We start from the raw sequence: 21,178 nt of genomic DNA on the forward strand, positions 1-21,178 counted from the left end.
ACAGAAAACATTAAAAGGCCTTAGCGGTTTGTAAAGCAGCAGTATCCATGTTGGGAAGTTGTTGTCTGGGGTAAATAAATGTGGTGCCAGTGAAGATGCTGTTGTTTTCTAGGAGCTGTTCAGTAAGCAGAAAGGTTACTTGGATGAAGAGCTGGACTACAGGAAGCAGTCGATGGATCAGGCCCATAAGGTCAGTGAATAGCTGAACCTGTACTGTGGAGAGGTCAACCAAATAACTGAGAGCAAGTCTTTGAGCCTGTTCTGATATCATTGGCCCGTTGATCAGTGGGCTGTGATCAATGGTTGTCAATCTATGGCCATGACAATCTGCATATTAATGATCAAGGAAATGACTTCACGGCCCGTTGTTTGTTCAGTGGTGCTCGTTTCAGTCATTGTGCAAATGTCCTGTTTATAAAGTTGGGGAAACCTGCACCTGGATGAGTGACAAAACGTTTCTCCCACTGAAAACATCCAAATGAACAGGATCAACATTTTGGGATTTCCTTAGCTGGATGATTGAGCAACAACAATGACAGCGCAAAAATGTTTCTTTGATCCAGAGGATCCTGGAGCTGGAGGCCATGTTGTTTGAGGCTCTGCAGCAGGAAGAGGAATCCAGGATAGAGGGATTAAAGATGGAGGGTCGACTGTCTGAGAGTCTGACAGAGGGAGAGCGAGAGGAGCTGAGGAGAGCCATGGACCAGTGGAAACGAACTGTGATGTGTGAGCTCAGAGAGAGAGATGCCCAAATCCTTCGAGAGCGGATGGAACTACTGCAGCTCACCCAACAGGTAAACCACTGAAATGAGCACAGGTACACTATTATGATTTCTCCTTTGTAGTCTGTAATCAATGATGTTGTGTTTGTCAGAGGAACAAGGAGCTGGAAGAATTTATAGAAGCACAGAAACGACAGATTAAAGAGCTGGAAGAGAAGGTAAAGACAAATCGAACAGAAACATGTATGTAAAAAACTGCTTCCTCTGACATCGACAGATTCTGCACTGCTTTCTTCTTCTTTCAGTTCCTTTTCCTGTTTCTCTTCTTCTCTTTGGCCTTCATCCTATGGTCCTAACAGCAGCAGGTTGGTCACACTTTCCCAGGTGTGCAGAGTTTACCTGTTGGATCTCTGTGTAGTAAAATGTTTGCTCTGCTTTAGTGTGTGCAGACCACCACAGTCCAGCAGCTGAGTGGCCAGGTCAGCTCAGTCTGGATCAGACCAGGAGGACCTGAAAGGATTCCTGGAACCAGCAGCTCACCAACCGAGGGTCTATGGGTTCTCTGTTGCCAGCCAATCAGAGCAGAGCCCAGCTGTCAGCTGGCTCTCAAACTATCCTGTTACACGTTCCTAGAATGCCACTGTGCTGTCTCACAATGACTGATGGCTTCGTTTCAGCTTGCTGATGTTCAGCTAAGTAAAAGAGTCTGGCCCAAACTGGTGTTGGACTCTTACTAGCTAAACTAGGTGACACCCTATATGATTAGCTTAGGTCGCTGATTTTGAAGTTGTCAGATGGGGTTGGTTCAGTAACCTGTGACAGAGCTGAACCTGAGCTCAGCAGAGTTAGGCTGAAGAGCAAAATCTCTATAAGAACTAGACATAAAACATCAGAAACCAGCCTGACAGAAGTTTAGTTCAATAATTCTTTGTTCTGATTGGCTGTTCCACCTGAAGAGCAGACAGTGAATTTAGCTCCTCCCGCTTTATTCACAGAGCTAAGGTCACACCTGGTTCGTCTGCAACAGAAGAAGGACCTCCACAATGTCAGGAGGTCTGTTAGGAGATAAGAGTGAAGTGAAGTGGTCCAGATAGACCCGGTTAACCAGGTCCACATAAACCAGGTTCACTGGCGTCCGGTTAAATACTGCATCGATTTCAAGATACTTTTGTACACATTCAAGGCTACCCATCATCTCTCACTTTCATACCTCTCTGACCTGGTTCAAATCACCATTCCTTCTCCGTATCTCAGATCCTCCTCCTCTCTTTCTCTTCCATCCCTTCCCCCCCGACTAGCCACCGTGGGGCGCAGGGCTTTCTGTTGCTCTGCCCCCGACTTTGGAACATCACTTCCATTCCTCTATATAAGTCCAGACTCAAAACTCACCTATTCACATTAGCCTATTCCACATAAATCTTTCCATCCTGCTACTTTAATTTATTTGATCTATTTGCTCAACGTTTTATCATTATTATTTTGTAAATTGTTATGTTTGTTGTTGTTATTGCTTGTGTACAGTGTCCTTGAGTGTTTTGAAAGGCGCTTTCTTAAATAAAATGTATTCATTCATTCATTCATTATTCATGAGGTCCAGATAAACCAGGTTAACCAGGTCCACACAAATCAGGTTCATGAGGCCCAGATAAACCAGGTTCACCAGGTCCAGGCAAACCAGGTTCACCAGGTCCAGGCAATCAGAATCAGAAAGGGTTTTATTGCCAAATGTTGAGCAGGTTTACAACATTAGGAAATTGTTGCGGTGCTTCAGTGCAAACATACTGTTATAAATACTCAAAGGAGCTTGCAAAGAAAAGCGTCTGGACTTCTTTAAGTTGCTTGAAGACGTTTCACCTCTCATCCGAGAAGCTTCTCGGATGAGAGGTGAAACGTCTTCAAGCAACTTAAAGAAGTCCAGACGCTTTTCTTTGCAAGCTCCTTTGACTACGATGACCTGGATGACTGAGAACCTTCACAGACATATTGTTATAAATTAAGCTTAAATAGACATGAAAATAAAAATGAGAATAAGAATTAAAAGTGCTAAGTAGATAGATATATACATGATATATACATGATATATACATGAGTGCAGGTGGTGATCAGTGCAAACATGGAATGATGCAGTGAACACAGCGTAGGGTCATGTGTTAGTGGTGGGAACAGTCATACGGTTATTGTTCATGTGTCCAACAGCAGAGGGGAAGAAACTGTTCTTATGGCGAGAGGTTCTGGTGCGAATGGACCGGAGCCTCCTGCCTGAGGGGAGCAGGTCAAACAGACTGTGTCCAGGGTGAGAAGGGTCAGCTGAGATCCGAGCTGCACGCCTCAGTGTCCTGGAGGTGTACAGGTCCTGTAGAGATGGGAGTCTGCAGCCAATCACCTTCTCAGCAGAGCGCACAACACGCTGCAGTCTCTGTTTGTCCCTGATAGTGGCTCCAGCGTACCACACGGTGATGGAGGAGGTGAGGATGGACTCGATGATTGCAGTGTAGAACTGCATCATCGTCCGTGTTGGCAGGTTCAAACCAGGTTCATGAGGTCCAGATAGACCAGGTTCACCGGGTCCAGACAAACTAGGTTGATGAGGTCCAGATAAACCAGGTTAACCAGGTCCACACAAACCAGGTTCATGAGGTCCAGGCAAACTAGGTTCATGAGGTCCAGACAAACCGGGTTCAGGAGTTCCAGATAGACCAGGTTCAGGAGGTCCAGATAAACCAGGTTCACCGGGTCCAGACAAACTAGGTTCATGAGGTCCAGATAGACCAGGTTCACCGGGTCCAGACAAACTAGGTTCAGGAGGTCTAGATTAACCAGTCTCACCGGGTCCAAACAAGCCAGGTTCATAAGGTGCAGGCAAACCAGGTTCATGAGGTCCAGAGAAACCAGGTTCAGACTGTGTTTAATTTGATGGAGAGAAGCACAGCAGTGGTCTCTGACCTTGAGGTGCTAGATATCCTGGATTTAGGTCCTGGAAATGACTCCCAATATGTTTCTGTTCCTAAATCCATATCTAAATAATGTCACAGAACTAAAACTAAACTATATCACAATATATAATATATGATTAATTAGTATTACATGAAATGATGCACCTTTTCACTTTACACTGAAGTTACCGGATATTGTTAAATAAAAAGTTTAATTATAAAAAAGCTAAAGACTTTGTATTTTGGTTAATACCTACATTACATTAATATTTTTAAAGCTTTTGTTTCTTTTGGGTTTCTGCCAGCAACCGTATTTGACTTCAAATTCTGCACTTTGTCATTTTGACCATTTACCATTTCTCTGAGTTATCCTCAGTGTTCAAATGAAGCAGTATCAGAATCTGTTGTTTTAAAAGTTGCATCCTGCTGTTGTACTTTTATTATTCCAGATGATATTTTTCTATCCCTGCTGTGAGTCTAAACACTGAACATCTGAAGAGTTGGCGATTAAAAATGGAAACCGAACAAGGAGCAGTCTGTGTTTTGTTGCTTATGTTGGATTATTGAGTCCAAGTGCATTTTCACCAGAATAATCCAATCCAAATAAGTTCAGCATCATTCAAAGACCAGTAATTCACAACAACAGTCAACTAAATATACTTTAATAAGGTAAAGACGACACAAAATTAGTCAGAGCACCTATATAAGCATCAATGGTGACAGTGGGAAGTAAAAACTAGAGTAGAATAGAATAGAATGCCTTTTCTTTACTGTGTTTGGATCATCCAATAACCTGATGTTTGTTGTTACAACCTTTGTTTACTTTCTGACTGCGGTCGCCCTGCAGATACTCTGACTTCATTTTCAAAGAGGAAAGCTTCATGGGCATGAACTACAGACTTTGTTACAGTTCACTGGCTGTGTGTGTGTGTGTGTGTGTGTGTGTGTGTGTGTGTGTGTGTGTGTGTGTGTGTGTGTGTGTGTGTGTGTGTGTGTGTGTGTGTGTGTGTGCGCGTGATTAGATGGACTAAATCTGACAGGCAAAGAAATCAAGTTCAAACTGCAGCAACTTCAGAGCATCAGCAGTAATGAGCACTGACGTGTGTGTGTGTGTGTGTGTGTGTGTGTGTGTGTGTGTGTGTGTGTGTGTGTGTGTGTGTGTTGGTCACGACCTTCGTCTGATTCTAAGCTGATAAAGTCAGAGATATCAGTGAGTGAGGAGGTGTGAGGGTATGCTGAGCAATAAAGATGAACTCCTGAGAGAGAAAAGGAGACAAAGGACAGACCTGTGAATCTGATTGGTTGAAGGTTTGTGTTCTCCTCCTCCTCCCTCTTAATCTTACTTTGGGCCCATGACCTCCTTTCTTCCCTTCTTCCTCCTCCACATCCTGTCGGTTCGTTTATCGTCTGAGATCTTCATCCTCCCCGCCTCCTCCTCCTTTTCTTCTCTTGCTTGTTTCTGATCAGGTCACATCTCTCCAGGATGTCTGAGAGGAGGTGCTCCCCGGAGGACGACTGCTCTTCTCTCCTTTCGCGGCTCGGCTCAGACTCTCCTCGACCTCGGATGAAGTATGGCGGGATGTTCTGCAATGTCGAGGGAGCGTTCGAGAACAAGACACTGAACTTTGAGTCGTTGGGTCTGCGGCCGCAGCGATGCCAAGCCACTTGCACCCACAGCCGAGATGGAGGCCACGCCGCCAGAAGAGGACACACATCTGGACACACTCGGGAAAATTGTGGCAAGAGAGAGGTTTGTATTATTTCTAGTGAATTGAAAATGTGAGTTCTGTTTATCCTTGTAATGCTCATATCCTGCTGATCTCACCTTTCAACCTTCACACAACTCAGAGTTACTGACCATCAGATGGTGAGTGTTTATTTTGCTTCAGTCATTTGTTACAGATAAGTATAGTCATGTGACACATCATTGATAAGACGGCTTGGAACAACTTTGTATCGTATTACAAAGTTCATGGGCATACGGTTAGTGTGACCCCAGGCTGTGGAGACTTCACTTCATTTCCAGTTTTTCTTCCTTCCACTTCGGTTTCTAATGAAATGTCACAGACACAGTTCACGATTCAGTTTCACTTTAAAATAATTATTCAGCAATTCATATCCTCCCCACGGTCACAGCAGACAGGTCTGTTACATCACGTTCTCATCCCTCGTGCAGTAAATCACAACGATTAATTGCTCTCAGAAGTTAGAGGCTGATTGTAGATTTGTTTCTTCTATCCGCTCATCTCATAAATAATTCAAGACTTCATTCACTGTACTGTGATTACTGAGCGTACTACAGTAACACCTCCCTGGGTAATGCTATATTTTAGTACGATACCGAACTAAATATCAGGGATGGGAATCCTCGTGCCGCTCCCTACAGTACTGACTAAAAACTAAAAGAACTGAGAACCTGAAACAAGGCTCAGCAGCAGGTACACTCAGGTGTGGTATATTTAGGTATTTGAGAGGAGTTACTTGTTACATGTAAGGAAATATCAGTCTGATATCAGCAGCATATCAATCAGACACACATCTCCAAAAGTTGACTTGGATGAGTGACGAAACGTTTCTGTGTGTGTGTGTGTGTGTGTGTGTGTGTGTGTGTGTGTGTGTGTGTGTGTGGACTAAGAGTCAAACTACAGATGAAGGTGAGGATAAACAGATCCTTCAGGCCTCAGCAGATAAAGATTCCTTTACTGTCGTTGTACTTACAGAGAAATTGGAGCAGACTAGCACACGTGCATTATTACATGCTTTCACTCGTGATTCATTCTACAGAATAAAATAACAATAAAATAAAAATAGACAGACTAATAAACAAAAGTATGCGTACAGTTCTACTAAAAGGATTAAATGACAGTGCAGCCATGCAGCATGAGTGTTATTGTTCTGTACTGTGTGTAATTATATCCAAATAAAAAATATCCAACTCACATCACTCAATAAATCTGTGACCACTAGTTGACACTAAGAGCCAATCAGAAGCCACGAGAGGTCTAATCTCCTTTCAGAATAAAAGGCTGTTAATTTGCTCTAAAACCTGAGGAGTTTAAATATCTGAAAGTTGATGTTGATGAAAAAGTTCAAGCTGAGCTGAAGCTGCTCTTTGTTTAGTCACCGGATCTCCTAATTTAATAAAAACACAGCAGCATCTGCTCAGTTCATAGACTCGAGGTGGACTCGGAGAGAAATCAGTTTAAAGCACTTAAAACATTATAAACACTTTAAAGCATTTGATCATTTTGACTCGTTGCTGTTAGTCTGAACTGGAACCAGACATCATTCTGAGGAGATGACCGTTGTTTCAACGCAAACTGACTGCCGAGGCTGCAAGAACCTGGCATCTGACCAACGATTTCACTTGTTCAGATCCACTCCTGCGACGGATGCAGCTTCCCTGATGTCCGCGCTGTTTATGAGCGCCTCAGTGTGTTACAGCAGCCGTTTAACTCCACATTTCCACTCTCATCTCGAAACTTCGACTTTATTCAAAAAATGATCAATAAAATATATATTTTCTTAATGTGCCTCCAATACTCGTACTCTTACTCTGATTACTCTAAGAAGACACGTTCGGGAGATTTACTTTGAAGCTCCCACCGGAAGCTGTGTCAGGCTGTGTTGTCGGAAACGTGACGTCAGTGTCGACGGGCGCAACAATAGCTGCTGTGTCTGTGTGCGTGTGTGAGCGGATCAATCAGCTGATCACAGATCGATCGGGATGTCGTTCCAGGCCAAGAAGAGCAGCGCGAGACACGCGGTAGGTCCACCCGAGCCGGGCCGAGCCGGGGCAAACCAACCGGTGATGCTGCGGCTCCGCCGGTCAGTCAGAAGCATACCGAGGCTGGGAAGCGAGCCGGGCCGGGCGGGGCGGGGCTGATTAGACACGTCTACCTCGGCCTGGCTCGGCTTGGCTCGGTTTGCAGAGGTCACGGATGCTGACAGGTTTTTTTCACGCTGCCTTCAGGGGAGGTCGATAAAAATGCACGGGTTAAAACCTGAGCCAGTTCCAGTCCTGGCACAGCACGGTTCGATTTGTTTCAGTTCACCTGTCAGGTGACAGGATCCACGTTTTACGCGTGTTTTTAAAAACAGTTCATCCGTCCTGCTCACCTGTGGCAGTGGGAGGGGCAGCATTTGGTCTATCCAGGTAATTCAGGGTATATCACCATGGTAACTGATGCTGTAGACCCAACCTGCTCCAGAGCAGAGATCAGCAGGTATGAACTCACCAGCACTAACCAATCAGATCTTTCAGAGCTCAGACGGCTGGAGCGTCTGAAGTGTTTTAGTTTAAAACACTAATCTGCTGTGTTTTCATATTTCTCCATACTGGCGACTTTATTTCTGTAAATGTATTTGTTGGTATAGTGAAACTGCAGGACTGCGGTTTCACCACTTTGAGCCACGTAGCGTATATTTGTTCTTTGTTCTTATTCTTTCTTCAGTGCGATAAACCCGAGTAAGGCTGCAGGCCACAGGAGGAAACTACAGCTGGCCTTAATGTTCAAACACTCGATATTTGATAAAACCCGTGCTCACCAGTTTACCTCCTTTACTTCCTGCTTCATATAAACTTTATTCACACAGCAGCTCGTTTACAGTCTGACCGCAGTGTTTACAGCACTCACACATGCTTTATCTCCCTTTGTAAGGTCAGGTGTGCAGTCACCATCAGCTAAAAGCTGATTGGCTCTGAATGATGCTAGCATACATTAAAAACATGTAGACAGCGATAACTGTTCGCTGACAGCTGCCAACATCTGCGAACAAATATGGTTCTATAAAGTTGTTCTATATAGTGTTTAACTGTTCATATAGAGCGTTATTAAATTTAATGCTAATGCAATCATGTGGCACGTTGACTTCTGAGGAAATTTTAGATGCACTCATCATCAGAAAGGTTGCCGACCCCTGGTCTAGTGGGTGACGTTGGGGTGGCAGCCTCCATCTGTGTTGTATCACGAGATTGGATTGCACCAAACAGATGTTCAAGTTCAAGAAATCCAGGCTTTCTTTGAGTTACTCCTCCAATCAGGGACCTCATCAGAGGCGATGCACATCTGTAAAACTGTGACTGCAGATAATCGGCTGAGATTAGTGATCAGAGTTCAGTCCACTCTGAGGTCATCGTCCAGGATTTGCCATGACAACGGGTAAATACAGAGCACAGCCTCCGTTTTAATCTAGAGAAACACCGGCTTCATCTTCAGAACCGGAGACTCGTTTTTACCCGTCTCACATGGATAATAACTGTATATGTGTAATATGACATCATATAATATACATTTTTATATGTTATGAATATTATAAATATTCACGGCCCAGCATAGGGCACTCAGGAGGTGACTGAGGGCAAAGGCATGTTATTCATGCACACAGACACACCGAGTGCTAATGAGGGGAAACACCTGTAACATGCAAAGTAAAAATAAATACAAGACACGAGACTATCAAAATAAAACAGGAAAGAACATAGATGCCAAACACAGAGATAAAGACTAGATCAGAAGCTACAAGGGGACGCAAGGAAGGCAGGAAACAACTAAAACATCAGGAATCAAATAAAAACTGTGACCCTGCCTCCTGACCAACGGTAGCTGAGATAGCCCCATCCCCAACATAATAAGGACAAGCGGAACGAGGATCATTTTGTGAGGAAGAAGAGTCACGTGACCTGTGAAATGCCTCTTTAAACATGAGCAGGCTTAAATTCTAAAGCAGAGAGTCAGAATTACCAGAAAGATGATAATGTGGTGGGAGCTGCTAACTCTGATCCAGCTAACTCAAAGAAAGCGTTCTCAACTTGCTTGGTGGCCACACCTCTCCCGTCGACCCCGTCTGAATCTGCAGTCAGAAGCTTCTTTCCTATGATCTATGCACCATCCTCTCTGTTTCCAGGGCGACCGTCTGATCATCAAAGGAGGAAAGATTGTCAATGACGACCAGTCGTTCTACGCTGATATCTATATTGAGGATGGGACAATCAAGTAAATATATTCTCTTTTTTCTCACTGATGTAATCAAATCAAATCAAATCAAATCACTTTTTATTGTCACATCACATGTGCAGGCACACTGGCACAGCACATGCGAGTGAAATTCTTGTGTGCGAGCCCCACAAGCAACAGAGATGTGCAAACACAACAACACAAACGAGCAAATCATTCTGATTTAAAGAGGAACAAACATGTCCTCGTGTTCCACACATGGCAAACGAAACACGCAAATTCACTGAAGAAAAAACGTTTTCCTCATCTGAAGAACAACATAGCCCTTCATGTTTAAAACCAAGTTTTCTTTGACTCAAAAAGGTCAATGTTTCAGGTATATGTTGGGGTTATTGGTTCCTCTGATGGAGCATTTGCAGTGTATTTTCTGTAATTAGTTGGTTTTTTTTAGTGGGGGGCATTTGGTCATTGAGAAGACCAAATTTCACTGTGATCTTGAAAGTTCATCGATATTTGTTCACGTTTGTACTAATGCTGACACCCTGGATTCAGAGCAGGAGAGGCAGCTTCAGTGGAGTTTCTTAACAAATCATTTCCTCTGCGTCTCTCTGAGCTCTTCCTGAAACGGTTGGATCTTTGTGTCAAACCAGATGTTCTCATCCGAGTCATTGCTCACGTATGTCTGTGATAGGCAGCAGAATTTGGATCATACTGACCTTCAGTCTAAAGGCTGCATCTGAAAACTGGTTTCCAGCTGTTTGGACCGCACTGAGTTCTTCACACATAATCTTTATTTCATTTAATTTACTTTTAAAATCTCACTGGTTGGGTGTCAGGTTTTTACTTGTGGTCGGTGTGAATCGCCTTCACTTTGTCCCTGTGTTTGAGAATCTTCATAATCAACCTTCCCAGTGTGGCCTAAGCATCTCCCCATCCCGTCGTGGTGCTCTCTCCACACTGAGCAGCTCTTTTGTCCATTTTTATCCAAAGACCAGCACATCTGGTCCTTCAGCCTCTGCCACTTGAGGCGGCTGTAGCTCAGGTGGTGGAGCAGGTCACCTACTAATTGGAAGGTTGGTGGTTTGATACCCATCTGCTCCAGCCTGCATGCTTTAGGCAAGATATCAACCCCCATCTGCTTTCTGATGCATCCACTGGAGTATGAATGTGTGTAAATGTTACATAGAAAAAAGGATTAAAGTGCTCAGAAAGAGTAGAAAAGTCAATTTACAAGCTTTAGGGTGTTCTTCATGACGTCTTCAAGCAAAAGTTTATCTTCCAAAGTTTTATTCCTAAACTCTCTTTACTTCAGAGAATCAGCATCATCTTGAGCTGTAGACAATCACAGCTCAGTCTCTGACAGAGCAGTCCTTCATCTGCTTCCTCATCTTTAAAAAAGTCAGAGATGAGGTGCTGGTTTCTCTTCTTTGGCCATCCCGAGCTCCAGTCGTCTTCTCCCAGGGTGTTCTTAGATCTGCTTCATTGTTTTTAACCTTTTGCTTGCTCATCTTACCAGAAGTGAAAACGAGAAAATCCAAAAGCCCGGTTTACTGTAAGTCAGGGGTGTCCAACTCCAGGCCTTGATTTTAGATCTCACCCTGGGTCAACACACCTGAATCAAATGATGAGTTCATTACCAGGCCTCTGGAGAACTTCAACACATGCTGGCGAGGTCATGTAGCCATTTAAATCAGCTGTGTTGGATCAAGGACACATCTAAACCCCGCAGGACACCGGCCCTCGAGGCCTGGCGTTCCCCACCCCTGCTGGAAGTATACTAGTGGTCTTCATCGAGCACTGGTACAACACAGCAAAGTATATTTCATCAGGTTACTCCTATAGTCAGATGTCGAGTGAACATTCTAATCGATAATTACACCAATGACACCTCGGACTTCCTGTTGTGTCCTGATCAGACAGATCGGCGAGAACCTGATTGTCCCGCCCGGCGTGAAAACGGTGGACGCATATGGTCAGCTGGTGATCCCTGGAGGAATCGACGCCAACACAAACCTGTACTCACCGCAGAAAGGCCTGAACCCGGCAGATGACTTCTACCAGGGAACTAGAGCCGCCCTGTCCGGAGGAACCACCACCATTAGTCAGTAACCAATACTCGATCAATACCATCTGGCCTCAGTGTGATGTGCTAACGGTAAGCTGGTTGTGTTGGCAGTGGACCACGTGCTGGTGGAGCCGGGGACTAGTTTACTAACGGCATTTGACCAGTGGAAAGATGCGGCAGAGCAGAGGGCGTGCTGCGACTTCTCCCTCCATGTGGACATCACCCGCTGGCACGAAGGGCTGTACGAGGAGCTGGAGACACTTGTCAAGGACAAAGGTCAAGATTGCCAAGCAATAATCAATAAGCTCATTATCAATTATAGTCAGATATCGCAAGACACAGAGGGTGAACTGTAGTCTGGCTGAGTATAAACTGCAGTACTCTGTGTTTCAGGTGTGAACTCCTTCCTCTTCTTCATGGCCTACAAAGATAAGTACCAGAGCTCCGACTCTCAGGTGTGCAGACAGAGTAACTTCTCATTAATCGTTTCTTTTTGTTAGTTTTGCTTTCATTTTACCGTTGTCATGGTTTCAGCTCTATGAGGCCTTCAGTGTCCTCCGTGATCTCGGAGCCATCGCGCAGGTCCATGCTGAGAATGGTGACATCATTGATGAGGTAACTGAGCAAAACTCTGACTGTTCATTTAATAAAGAGCAGAAAACTGAAAGTTGGTGTTTCACAGTTGGCTTGAATCAGTTAAATGAGTCCAAACTAAGGATGAGCATAATGCAAACAGAAGCTGGAGACAACTGTTTGTGTCTTGAGGTGACTGTTGATGTGATTTGGCGATATGTAAATAAAACAAAATTGAACTGAATTAAGTGTTGTAGTCAGAAGCAAAAAAAGGTTGTTTTTTTTAGTGTTTATTGAAGTTATGCATGAAATAAAATGTACATTATTTGATGGCTTCCTTTGTTCTAAGACTCATATATGTACAGTAGTCTGGGTGACCGCCATCACTTCAAGTACTTTTTCTTCAAGCAGGTACGAAAAAAGAGAAAGAAAAGAAAGCACACAAACAAACATATCTAAAGACAGATACAGTTTGTAACTATCCAGAGAGAGAGCAATTGCAAAGCCAACACACTCAGTAGCAGATGGTGACATAGCATTAGTACATGTTATTATAACAAACAAAAATTTAAACAACCATTCCTTCAATGATGAATATCATCACATAGCGGAGCCATTCTCCCCAGTGTTTTACAAATTTCTCATACTCAAAATTCACTAAAAAAGTTATCTTTTCCATCTTATACATCTCAAAAGTTACATCAATCCAGCTGTTTAATGTTGGTGGATCCTATGTTAGCCATCTTTTGGTCGGTGCCTTTTTACTTGCAGCTAGCAGTTCACATAGTTAGTATTTATCTATACACTTTATGTCTGAGGCTATGTGTCCTAAAAATATGGATTTGAAATCAAAGGCTAAATATGTACTAAAGATGTTTTGCATCACTTTATGGACATCTCTCCAGTAGTTATTCTTACAATCCCAAAATACAGTGGCTTGCAAAAGTATTGGGCCCCCTTGAACTTTCCCACATTTTGTCACATTACAGCCACAAACATGAATCAATGTTATTGGAATTCCAGGTGAAAGACCAACACAAAGTGGTGCACACGTGAGAAGTGGAACGAAAATCATACATGATTCCAAACATGTTTTACAAATAAATAACTGAAAGTGGGGTGTGCGTAATTATTCAGCCCCTGAGGCGATACTTTGTAGAACCAGCTTTTGCTGCAGTTCCAGCTGCCAGTCTTTTACGGTCTGTCTTTACCAGCTTTGAAGATCTACAGACTGAAATCTTTGCCCATTCTTCTTTGCAAAACAGCTCCAGCTCAGTCAGATTAGATGGACAGCGTTTGTGAACAGCAGTTTTCAGATCTTGCCACAGATTCTCGACTGGATTTAGATCTGGACTTTGACTGGGCCAGTCTAACACATGGATATGTTTGGTTGTAAACCATCCCATTGTTTCCTGGCTTTATGTTTAGGGTCGTTGTCCTGCTGGAAGGTGAAGCTCCGCCCCAGTCTCAAGTCTTTTGCAGACTTCAAGAGGTTTTCTTCCAAGATTGCCCTGTATTTGGCTCCATCCATCTTCCCATCAACTCTGACCAGCTTCCCTGTCCCTGCTGAAGAGAAGCCCCCCCAGAGCATGATGCTGCCACCACCATATCTGACAGTGGGGATGGTGTGTTCAGAGTGATGTGCAGTGTTAGTTTTCCACACATAGCGTTTTGCATTTTGGTCTCATCTGACCAGAGCAGCTTCTTCCACATGTTTGCTGTGTCCCCACATGGCTTGTGGCAAACTGCAAACGGGACTTCTTATGGTTTTCTGTTAACAATGCTTTCTTCTTGCCACTCTTCCATAAAGGCCAACTTTGTGCAGTGCACGACTAATAGCTGTCCTGTGGACAGATTCCCCCACCTGAGCTGTAGATCTCTGCAGCTCGTCCAGAGTCACCATGGGCCTCTTGGCTGCATTTCTGATCAGCTCCTTGTTCGGCCTGTGAGTTTAGGTGGACGGCCTTGTCTTGGCAGGTTTACAGTTGTGCCATACTCCTTCCATTTCTGAGTGATGGCTTGAACAGTGCTCCGTGGGATGTTCAGGGCTTGGGAAATCTTTGTGTAGCCTAAGCCTGCTTTAAATTTCTCAATAACTTCATCCCTGACCTGTCTGCTGTGTTCTTTGGACTTCATGGTGTTGTTGCTCCCAATATTCCTTTAGACGGCCTCTGAGGCTGCTGCCGCCGCCGCCGCCGTCTTCTTCTTCTTCTTCTTCGTGTTTAACGGCGGTTGGCAACCAACAAAAAGGAGCATTACCGCCTCCTACTGCTCCGGAGTATGGGTCAAACCTCTGAGGCCGTCACAGAGCAGCTGTATTTGTACTGACATTAGATTACACACAGGTGCACTCTATTTAGTCATTAGCACTCATCAGGCAATGTCTATGGGCAACTGACTGCACTCAGACCAAAGGGGGCTGAATAATTACGCACACCCCACTTTGCAGTTATTTATTTGTAACAAATGTTTGGAGTCATGTATGATTCTCGTTCCACTTCTCACGTGTGCACCACTTTGTGTTGGTCTTTCACCTGGAATTCCAATAACATTGATTCATGTTTGTGGCTGTAATGTGACAAAATGTGGGAAAGTTCAAGGGGGCCGAATACTTTTGCAAGCCACTGGATGGTAGTGGTGAGCTGTGTCATAGCCACAGTTCCTCCAACATTCACAGCTTCCATTACCATAATGAGCCTTTAAAGCTGGGGTGTCTCTGGTCTGACACCCTGCAGCGAACCACTACTATGGTTTGCGTGTGGTTCACAAATAGCTTGTAGGTACACTGCTGCCTCCTGCCAGAATGTGACATCCTCTAATGACATGGCAGAGAGAGATTTTAACACAACAAACAGACTCACACCCTTTGATTTTGTCATTTTACCTGTTCCTGGAGAATAAGGTTCATGCTCAGTTTCACTGTTTGGTTACCCGAGGCTTTAACTGGTGTAAATATGTTTTAACTGGTATATACTGGTTTGTTTCAGGAGCAGAAGAAGCTTCTCTGTCTTGGCATTACTGGACCTGAAGGACATGTTATATCGCACTCAGAAGAGGTACGCACACCTGAGACACACTCCTGTGCAGATTGTGGCTGATGTGTTGGCATGTTGCATATTTCTGATGTGTGTTTTTGTGTGTGCTTCAGGTAGAGACTGAGGCAGTGTATCGGGCCATCACCATTGCCAAACAGTCCAACTGCCCGCTGTACATTACCAAGGTAATGAGCAAATCTGCTGCTGATGTCATCGCCAAAGCCAGGAAGAAAGGTGAGGGCGTCAGCTTCGTCCTTTTGGCCTTTAATCCAGATTTAACAGGTTTCATTCAGACCCTTATTTGGGGTCCTGAGCCTTCAGAGTCAGAGGGTGAATGCTGAGCTCAGCTGGTGGTCCTTCTGTTTCCCGGCTCACCCATCTCTACAAGGTCTTAAATAATCAGGCCCCATCTTATCTTAATGACCTTGTAGTACCATATCACCCTATCAGAGCACTTTGCTCTCACACTGCAGGCCTACTTGTTGTTCCTAGAGTATTTAAAAGTAGAATGGGAGGCAGAGCCCCAGTGAAGCCCCAGATCTGTTGTTCAGTTTTTTCGTAAAGATCTGGCCTAATGTGCAATAGACCTTCTTCCCATAGCTTCGCTACCTACAAGTCATAGTTACAGTCTCACCAAACCTGAAAATGGAAAAATATATTACCAAGGGTTTCACAGCTGGCACATTTGCACTTCCACTTCTCCTGTAGGTGCAGGGTTCTTTTCTGTAGAGAAAAGGACAAGTCTCTTTGTCCTTCAGTTACCAAGGTCTAAATAATATCACCATCCAAAACAAATATCCACTCCCCCCACTGCTGTATCTCCCTTTTAGATAGATTTTATTTTTTTATTTTATTTCAAACATGCAAATATAACTAAAATAACAAAAGAAAAAACAAAACTTAAAAAACATCAAGTTTGAATGTTGAATTCCCACAGAGCACAACGGTGTTCTTTAAACTGCGAAACACCTTGCATCCAAAGAAGAGGATGAGTGGAAGACTGCATTTAGTAAAGATTTAGGACATTTTGAATACCTCGTAATGCCTTTTGGATTAATCTGTGCACCATCTGTGTTTCACATGGTCCGTAACTTCCTGAACTGTTTCTCCTTTGTCTACTGAGATGATAACTAGATTTCAATCCAGGGGGGCCTTCTTCCCAGGCTTTAATTTCACAATTACTCATCGACCAGGTTCTCGGAATGCAAAGCCCGATTTTCTCTCTGAGTTTCACTCACCTCCAAGATGAAGTCACTGATCTGAATTGCCAAAAGGGATGAATTTTATCCAGGTGGCGGTCCACCCAACCGGCTGTATGTTCCATCCAACATCCATTAATGAGTCATCCACTGGCTCCATTCCTCTAAGTTGGCCTGCCATCCCAGTAAGAACCGGGCTATCACTCTTCTTCAACGCTCCTTCTGGTGGCCGTCCTTGATCAAAGAAGCCTGGTAGCATTTTTCTGCATGTCTTCTGTGTGCTCAAAACAAATCTGTCAGTTCACCTCCAGCCAGCCTCCAGCACCCTCTTACAACCTCGGAACAACCTTGGTCTCACATCCCAGTGGACTTCATCATTGGTCTGCCTCCCTCGGAGGGTAAAACAGTCCTTCTCACCATCATAGACTATTTTTCAAAGGCTGTACATATTTTCGCCCTCTCCAAACTCCAGTCTGCGCTAGAAGCTGCTCAACCCCATGGTCCACCATGTTTTCCGATTTCACGGTATATTTCAACACATTGTGTCATATCGTGGCCCACAATTTACACCTCGAGTCTGGAGAGACGAGCAGGTGAGCTTGTCTTCTGGTTTCCATCCACAGACTAAAGGGCAGGTGGAGAGGGCACGTCAGGAGCCGGAGGCTGCTCTTCAATGTCTTGCATCCTCCAATAAGGCAACTTGGAGCCAACCAATTTCTTGGATCGAATTTGCTCACAATTCGCTGGCATCTTCTGCTACGGGTTTGTCATCTTTCGAAGTGTCTCTGGGCTACGTCTGTTTCCAACTTTTGAAGGTGAGATTTCCTTCTGTTCAACTTCATGTCCGTCATTGCCGCAGGATCTGGAGGGCCACTCGAGCAGCCCTGTTATGGACAAAAGAACAAAACAAGTTTCCTGACAGCCTTTGGCGTACCACTGTTGCTACCTATCACCCAGGTCAGAAGGTATGGTTGTTCTTAGATTCTGACATTCTCAGGTCAGAATCTGATTAATACACCTAGCAGAGATTTTGTTGTTAGCCGGTTCCTATTTATGCTGGAAGAAGGCAGTCTCTGAATGTTTGTGACGCTGGGCTTCCTCCATATCTGGTCATTTGGCTCCTTCGTTTGCCAAACCAGCCACTTACCCTCTGCTCCTGTTCACGCAGGAATCCTGGACTCTGAGAGAGGTCTGAGTGACTGTTCTGGACTGTCAGTAGTTTGGTGCCAGTTTCTAGAGTTGTCGCTGGCCGCACCTGTGGCTTGGATCAGGAGCCTCTGGATTTCCAGCTGTCCTGAAACACAACATTTACATTTTTCTGGACTGGATGTCGAGCTGTCTGAGCTTTTCATTTGGTGAACTAACCACCATGTTCAAGTCATACAGAGAAAGGGGTCACCTAAGCCAGTTTACTTTGACAGACTGCACACAGCTCTGGGGTAACTTGTTACCATAAACAACACCCCCAGCCTCAGGTACTGATACTTTAAAAGCAACTTGGTGCCCTAAAGTTGAACTTCTTTGTCCTCAGGCATGGTGGTGTATGGGGAACCAATCACAGCTGGCCTGGCTACCGACGGCTCCCATTATTGGTCGAAAGACTGGGCCATAGCTGCTGCCTTCGTCACAAGCCCGCCCCTTAACCCTGATCCTTCGACTCCGCAGTACTTGACCTCCCTGTTAGCATGGTAAGCATTTCATGGGGCGATCGTGGCTCAACAGTTGGGAGTTCGCCTTGTAATCGGAAGGTTGCCGGTTCGAGCCCCGGCTTGGACAGGTCGTTGTGTCCTTGGGCAAGACACTTCACTACTGGTGGTGGTCAGAGGGCCCGGTGGCGCCAGTGTCCGGCAGCCTCGCCTCTGTCAGTGCGCCCCAGGGTGGCTGTGGCTACAATGTAGCTGCCATCACCAGTGTGTGAATGTGTGCGTGGATGTGTGTGTGGATGGGTGGATGACTGGTTGTGTAAAGCGCTATACAAATACAGGCCATTTACTACCCCTCACCTGAACCATTGAGATGTCACAGGTGACCCTTACAAGTGCTTGCTGTGTGTTTTCCAGTGGAGACCTCCAAGTAACCTCCAGCGCTCAGGCCAGCTTTTCCACCGCTCAGAAAGCTGTTGGTAAAGACAACTTCACTTCGATTCCAGAGGGAACTAATGGCATAGAGGAGAGGATGTCTGTGGTCTGGGACAGAGCAGTGGTAAGAAAACTTGACCCTCAGTCTCATGGTATCATCAGTGTGAATGTACTGATTCTCCTCCTGATCTCCATCTCTCTGCTTTTACTGTGAGTCCCAGCATTCATGCTGTTTCCACTGTGTTTCTCAGGCCACTGGAATGATGGATGAGAATGAGTTTGTTGCAGTAACCAGCACCAATGCTGCAAAGCTCTTCAGCATGTATCCACGAAAAGGTATGACGTCAGTCACAGGTAAATGTTGTAAAGGATAAATACACCAGATAAATACTGGAGACAGGTTTCTGGGACAAGAGGACAAATTTCAGGGGTGTCAAATATAGGATAGGCCAGGTGAAGACTCCAAGCCACCTCATTGGATGGCACTGAAAAATGTGAATAAATATATATACAACTTTTGCTGCTAATGAATCATACTAGGTCAAAGTAATTACGTAATAAATAAACAATTCAGTGACAATGGACAACAAGTTACCAGATTTTACACAAGCATGTCTTACAGCCCAAAGAGATGTGCTGACAAATTTCTTTCATTTACTACAGCAGCATTTCTTTTTCATCCAGAAAAATTGAGATACATTGCTAAAATTGCTCTTTTTAATAATTCGATATCTCAGAGATTGGCATGGTTAAAACTTCTTTACACTCACAGAGAAGAGAGATTCTTTGGATCAGTCCAAGGACATACCGGCTTTACATCACAAAACACTCCGGCCATCCTGAAGAACAATCTTACAAAGTCTTGCAGCCCTTTCTTCCCCAAACATTAGCTGTTTTTAAGGATTGATGCTTCTGTACACTCAGGTCGGATCGCTGTTGGATCTGATGCTGATATTGTCATCTGGAATCCGAAGGAGACACGAATCGTTTCTGCAAACACTCACAACCTGGTAATAACACCGCTATAAATCATTTACATCTAGGGTCAAACCTCTTCAAAACTTCTCATCATGATCAGTTTCCTGTGTGCAGAACCTAGAGGTCAACATCTTTGAGGGTTTGGAGTTTCGGGGAGTGGCATCGGTGGTGATCAGCGGCGGACGAGTTCTTCTGGAGGACGGAAAACTCAACGTGACCGAAGGTTCAGGACGCTTCATTCCCAGGAAGGCTTTTCCTGATATCGTGTACAAGAGAATCAAAGCCCGTAGCAAGGTAACCGGCAGTTAGCGGCCGCTGAGAGGTAGTTAGTGACAGATGCATGGTAACAGCCTCCACCTGTCCAGTAGGCTAAATGATCCAGTAATCTGGAGGTTTATTTCTTCCCGTTTCAGATGGCCGAAACTCGCGGTGTCCCCCGTGGAAACTACGATGGTCCAGTCCATGATGTCATCAGCATGACTAAATCAGTCCCACCCACCCCGACCACCAGGGGGCCCCCATGTCCAAAAAACCTGACTGGCCCCCGAAATCTCCACCAGTCGGGATTCACCCTCGCAGGTGCTGTTTTCTGGTCAATAATCTGACCAGTGTAAGGTTAGCAATAAAAAACACGATAACAGTGACACTGAAATGATCATCTTCTTGTTTTTCTGTCCAGGAACTCAGATTGATGACCACATACCACGGCGCTCTACTCAGAGGATTGTGGCACCTCCTGGTGGACGATCCAACATTACGTCATTATCCTAAAACTGGAAGAATGAAGCAGTCGCTGTGAGACTGTCCAACAGTCCTTACAATGACTACTAGCGCTTCATAATAGTAATATTTCATCATGAACTCAAATGCAACCCTCCAAACAACCCTACAGCTAGTCTTAAAATCTTAAACTACTAAATCCTAAATTGAAAGCTCCTGAGTCGTCTAATTGTACTTTTATAAAGCTGTAGTATTTCAGCTAGTAGAAAATGGCAATGCAACTCGATAAATACCAGTAAGCCCTGCTTACACTGAACTACTTCACGTTTCTAAGATAGCAGTACTCCAGCATATAAAAGCATCAAGTACAACTAAGAGTGCAAATTACTAAACAATAGGGGTGCAACGATACACAAAATTCACGGTTCAATATTTTTTCGATACAAAAAAAAATGTTCATGCTTTTTTAATTTGTCATTTATTAAAATTATAAATATATATTTAACTCAAAAGTACAGTTTTTAAATTTAATGTTGCTGAAACAACAAAAATAATAAATCTATCTGATGGAGAAATCACTCATCTTTGGAAAAGAGAGTTTATTAGAGAGAAATGGCTCTTTCCAAAATAAAAGCTATACTATACGCTTCTTCTGGGCTATATTCTCAGCAGCATATTAAACATATCAGGTCCCCATAAGGAGAATCGTGTGCTAACGGCTGTCTAAATGACTCGGGTAAAGTTTGTAGCATGCTTGTTGTTTTTGTCTTTGCACTAGGATGATGTCAGAGTAAATGTGCAGTCACATTCGTTTTGTTCCCACTAGTGCTGTCAGCGTTAATCTGAAATGACCTTAACGCCACAACACGGCCAACACGTTAACGAGCTAACTGCGCTGACACACTAGCTCCCACCCAT

The 21,178-nt window shown here is 44.3% G+C and overlaps 2 protein-coding genes across 7 annotated transcripts in view; both read left to right on the plus strand.

The window, feature by feature from the left end:
* jakmip3 (Janus kinase and microtubule interacting protein 3) overlaps positions 1–2,192 on the plus strand; it is a 41,119-nt gene extending 38,927 nt beyond the window's left edge. For 3 of the 5 annotated variants that reach the window (XM_026177809.1, XM_026177810.1, XM_026177811.1), the window contains exons 20-23: positions 113–190; positions 564–794; positions 875–940; positions 1,163–2,192. In XM_026177809.1, coding sequence (XP_026033594.1) covers positions 113–190; positions 564–794; positions 875–940; positions 1,163–1,381 — 594 coding nt within the window. In that variant the 3' untranslated portion in view covers positions 1,382–2,192. Of the gene's footprint in view, positions 1–112; positions 191–563; positions 795–874; positions 941–1,027; positions 1,088–1,162 lie in introns of all 5 variants that reach the window. The other 2 variants (XM_026177812.1, XM_026177813.1) reach the window with 1 other exon arrangement.
* Positions 2,193–4,847: 2,655 nt separating this feature from the next.
* dpysl4 (dihydropyrimidinase like 4) lies at positions 4,848–20,702 on the plus strand. 2 transcript variants are annotated; one of them, XM_026177814.1, is made up of 15 exons: positions 4,848–5,405; positions 9,563–9,651; positions 11,529–11,713; positions 11,789–11,953; positions 12,071–12,132; positions 12,212–12,292; positions 15,238–15,306; positions 15,399–15,519; positions 18,016–18,172; positions 18,545–18,686; positions 18,814–18,898; positions 19,487–19,572; positions 19,655–19,834; positions 19,954–20,119; positions 20,220–20,702. In XM_026177814.1, the coding sequence occupies exons 1-15, from the start codon at positions 5,139–5,141 to the stop codon at positions 20,309–20,311; spliced, it is 1,947 nt and encodes a 648-aa protein (XP_026033599.1). In that variant the 5' UTR covers positions 4,848–5,138; the 3' UTR covers positions 20,312–20,702. The 2 variants fall into 2 exon arrangements, with proteins under 2 accessions (XP_026033599.1, XP_026033600.1); XM_026177815.1 differs by lacking the exon at positions 4,848–5,405 and adding an exon at positions 7,291–7,421.
* The last annotated feature ends 476 nt before the right edge of the window (positions 20,703–21,178 follow it).

Source organism: Astatotilapia calliptera, chromosome 8 (assembly GCF_900246225.1).
Source record: "Astatotilapia calliptera chromosome 8, fAstCal1.2, whole genome shotgun sequence".
In the NCBI taxonomy this organism is placed as follows: Eukaryota; Metazoa; Chordata; class Actinopteri; order Cichliformes; family Cichlidae; genus Astatotilapia; species Astatotilapia calliptera.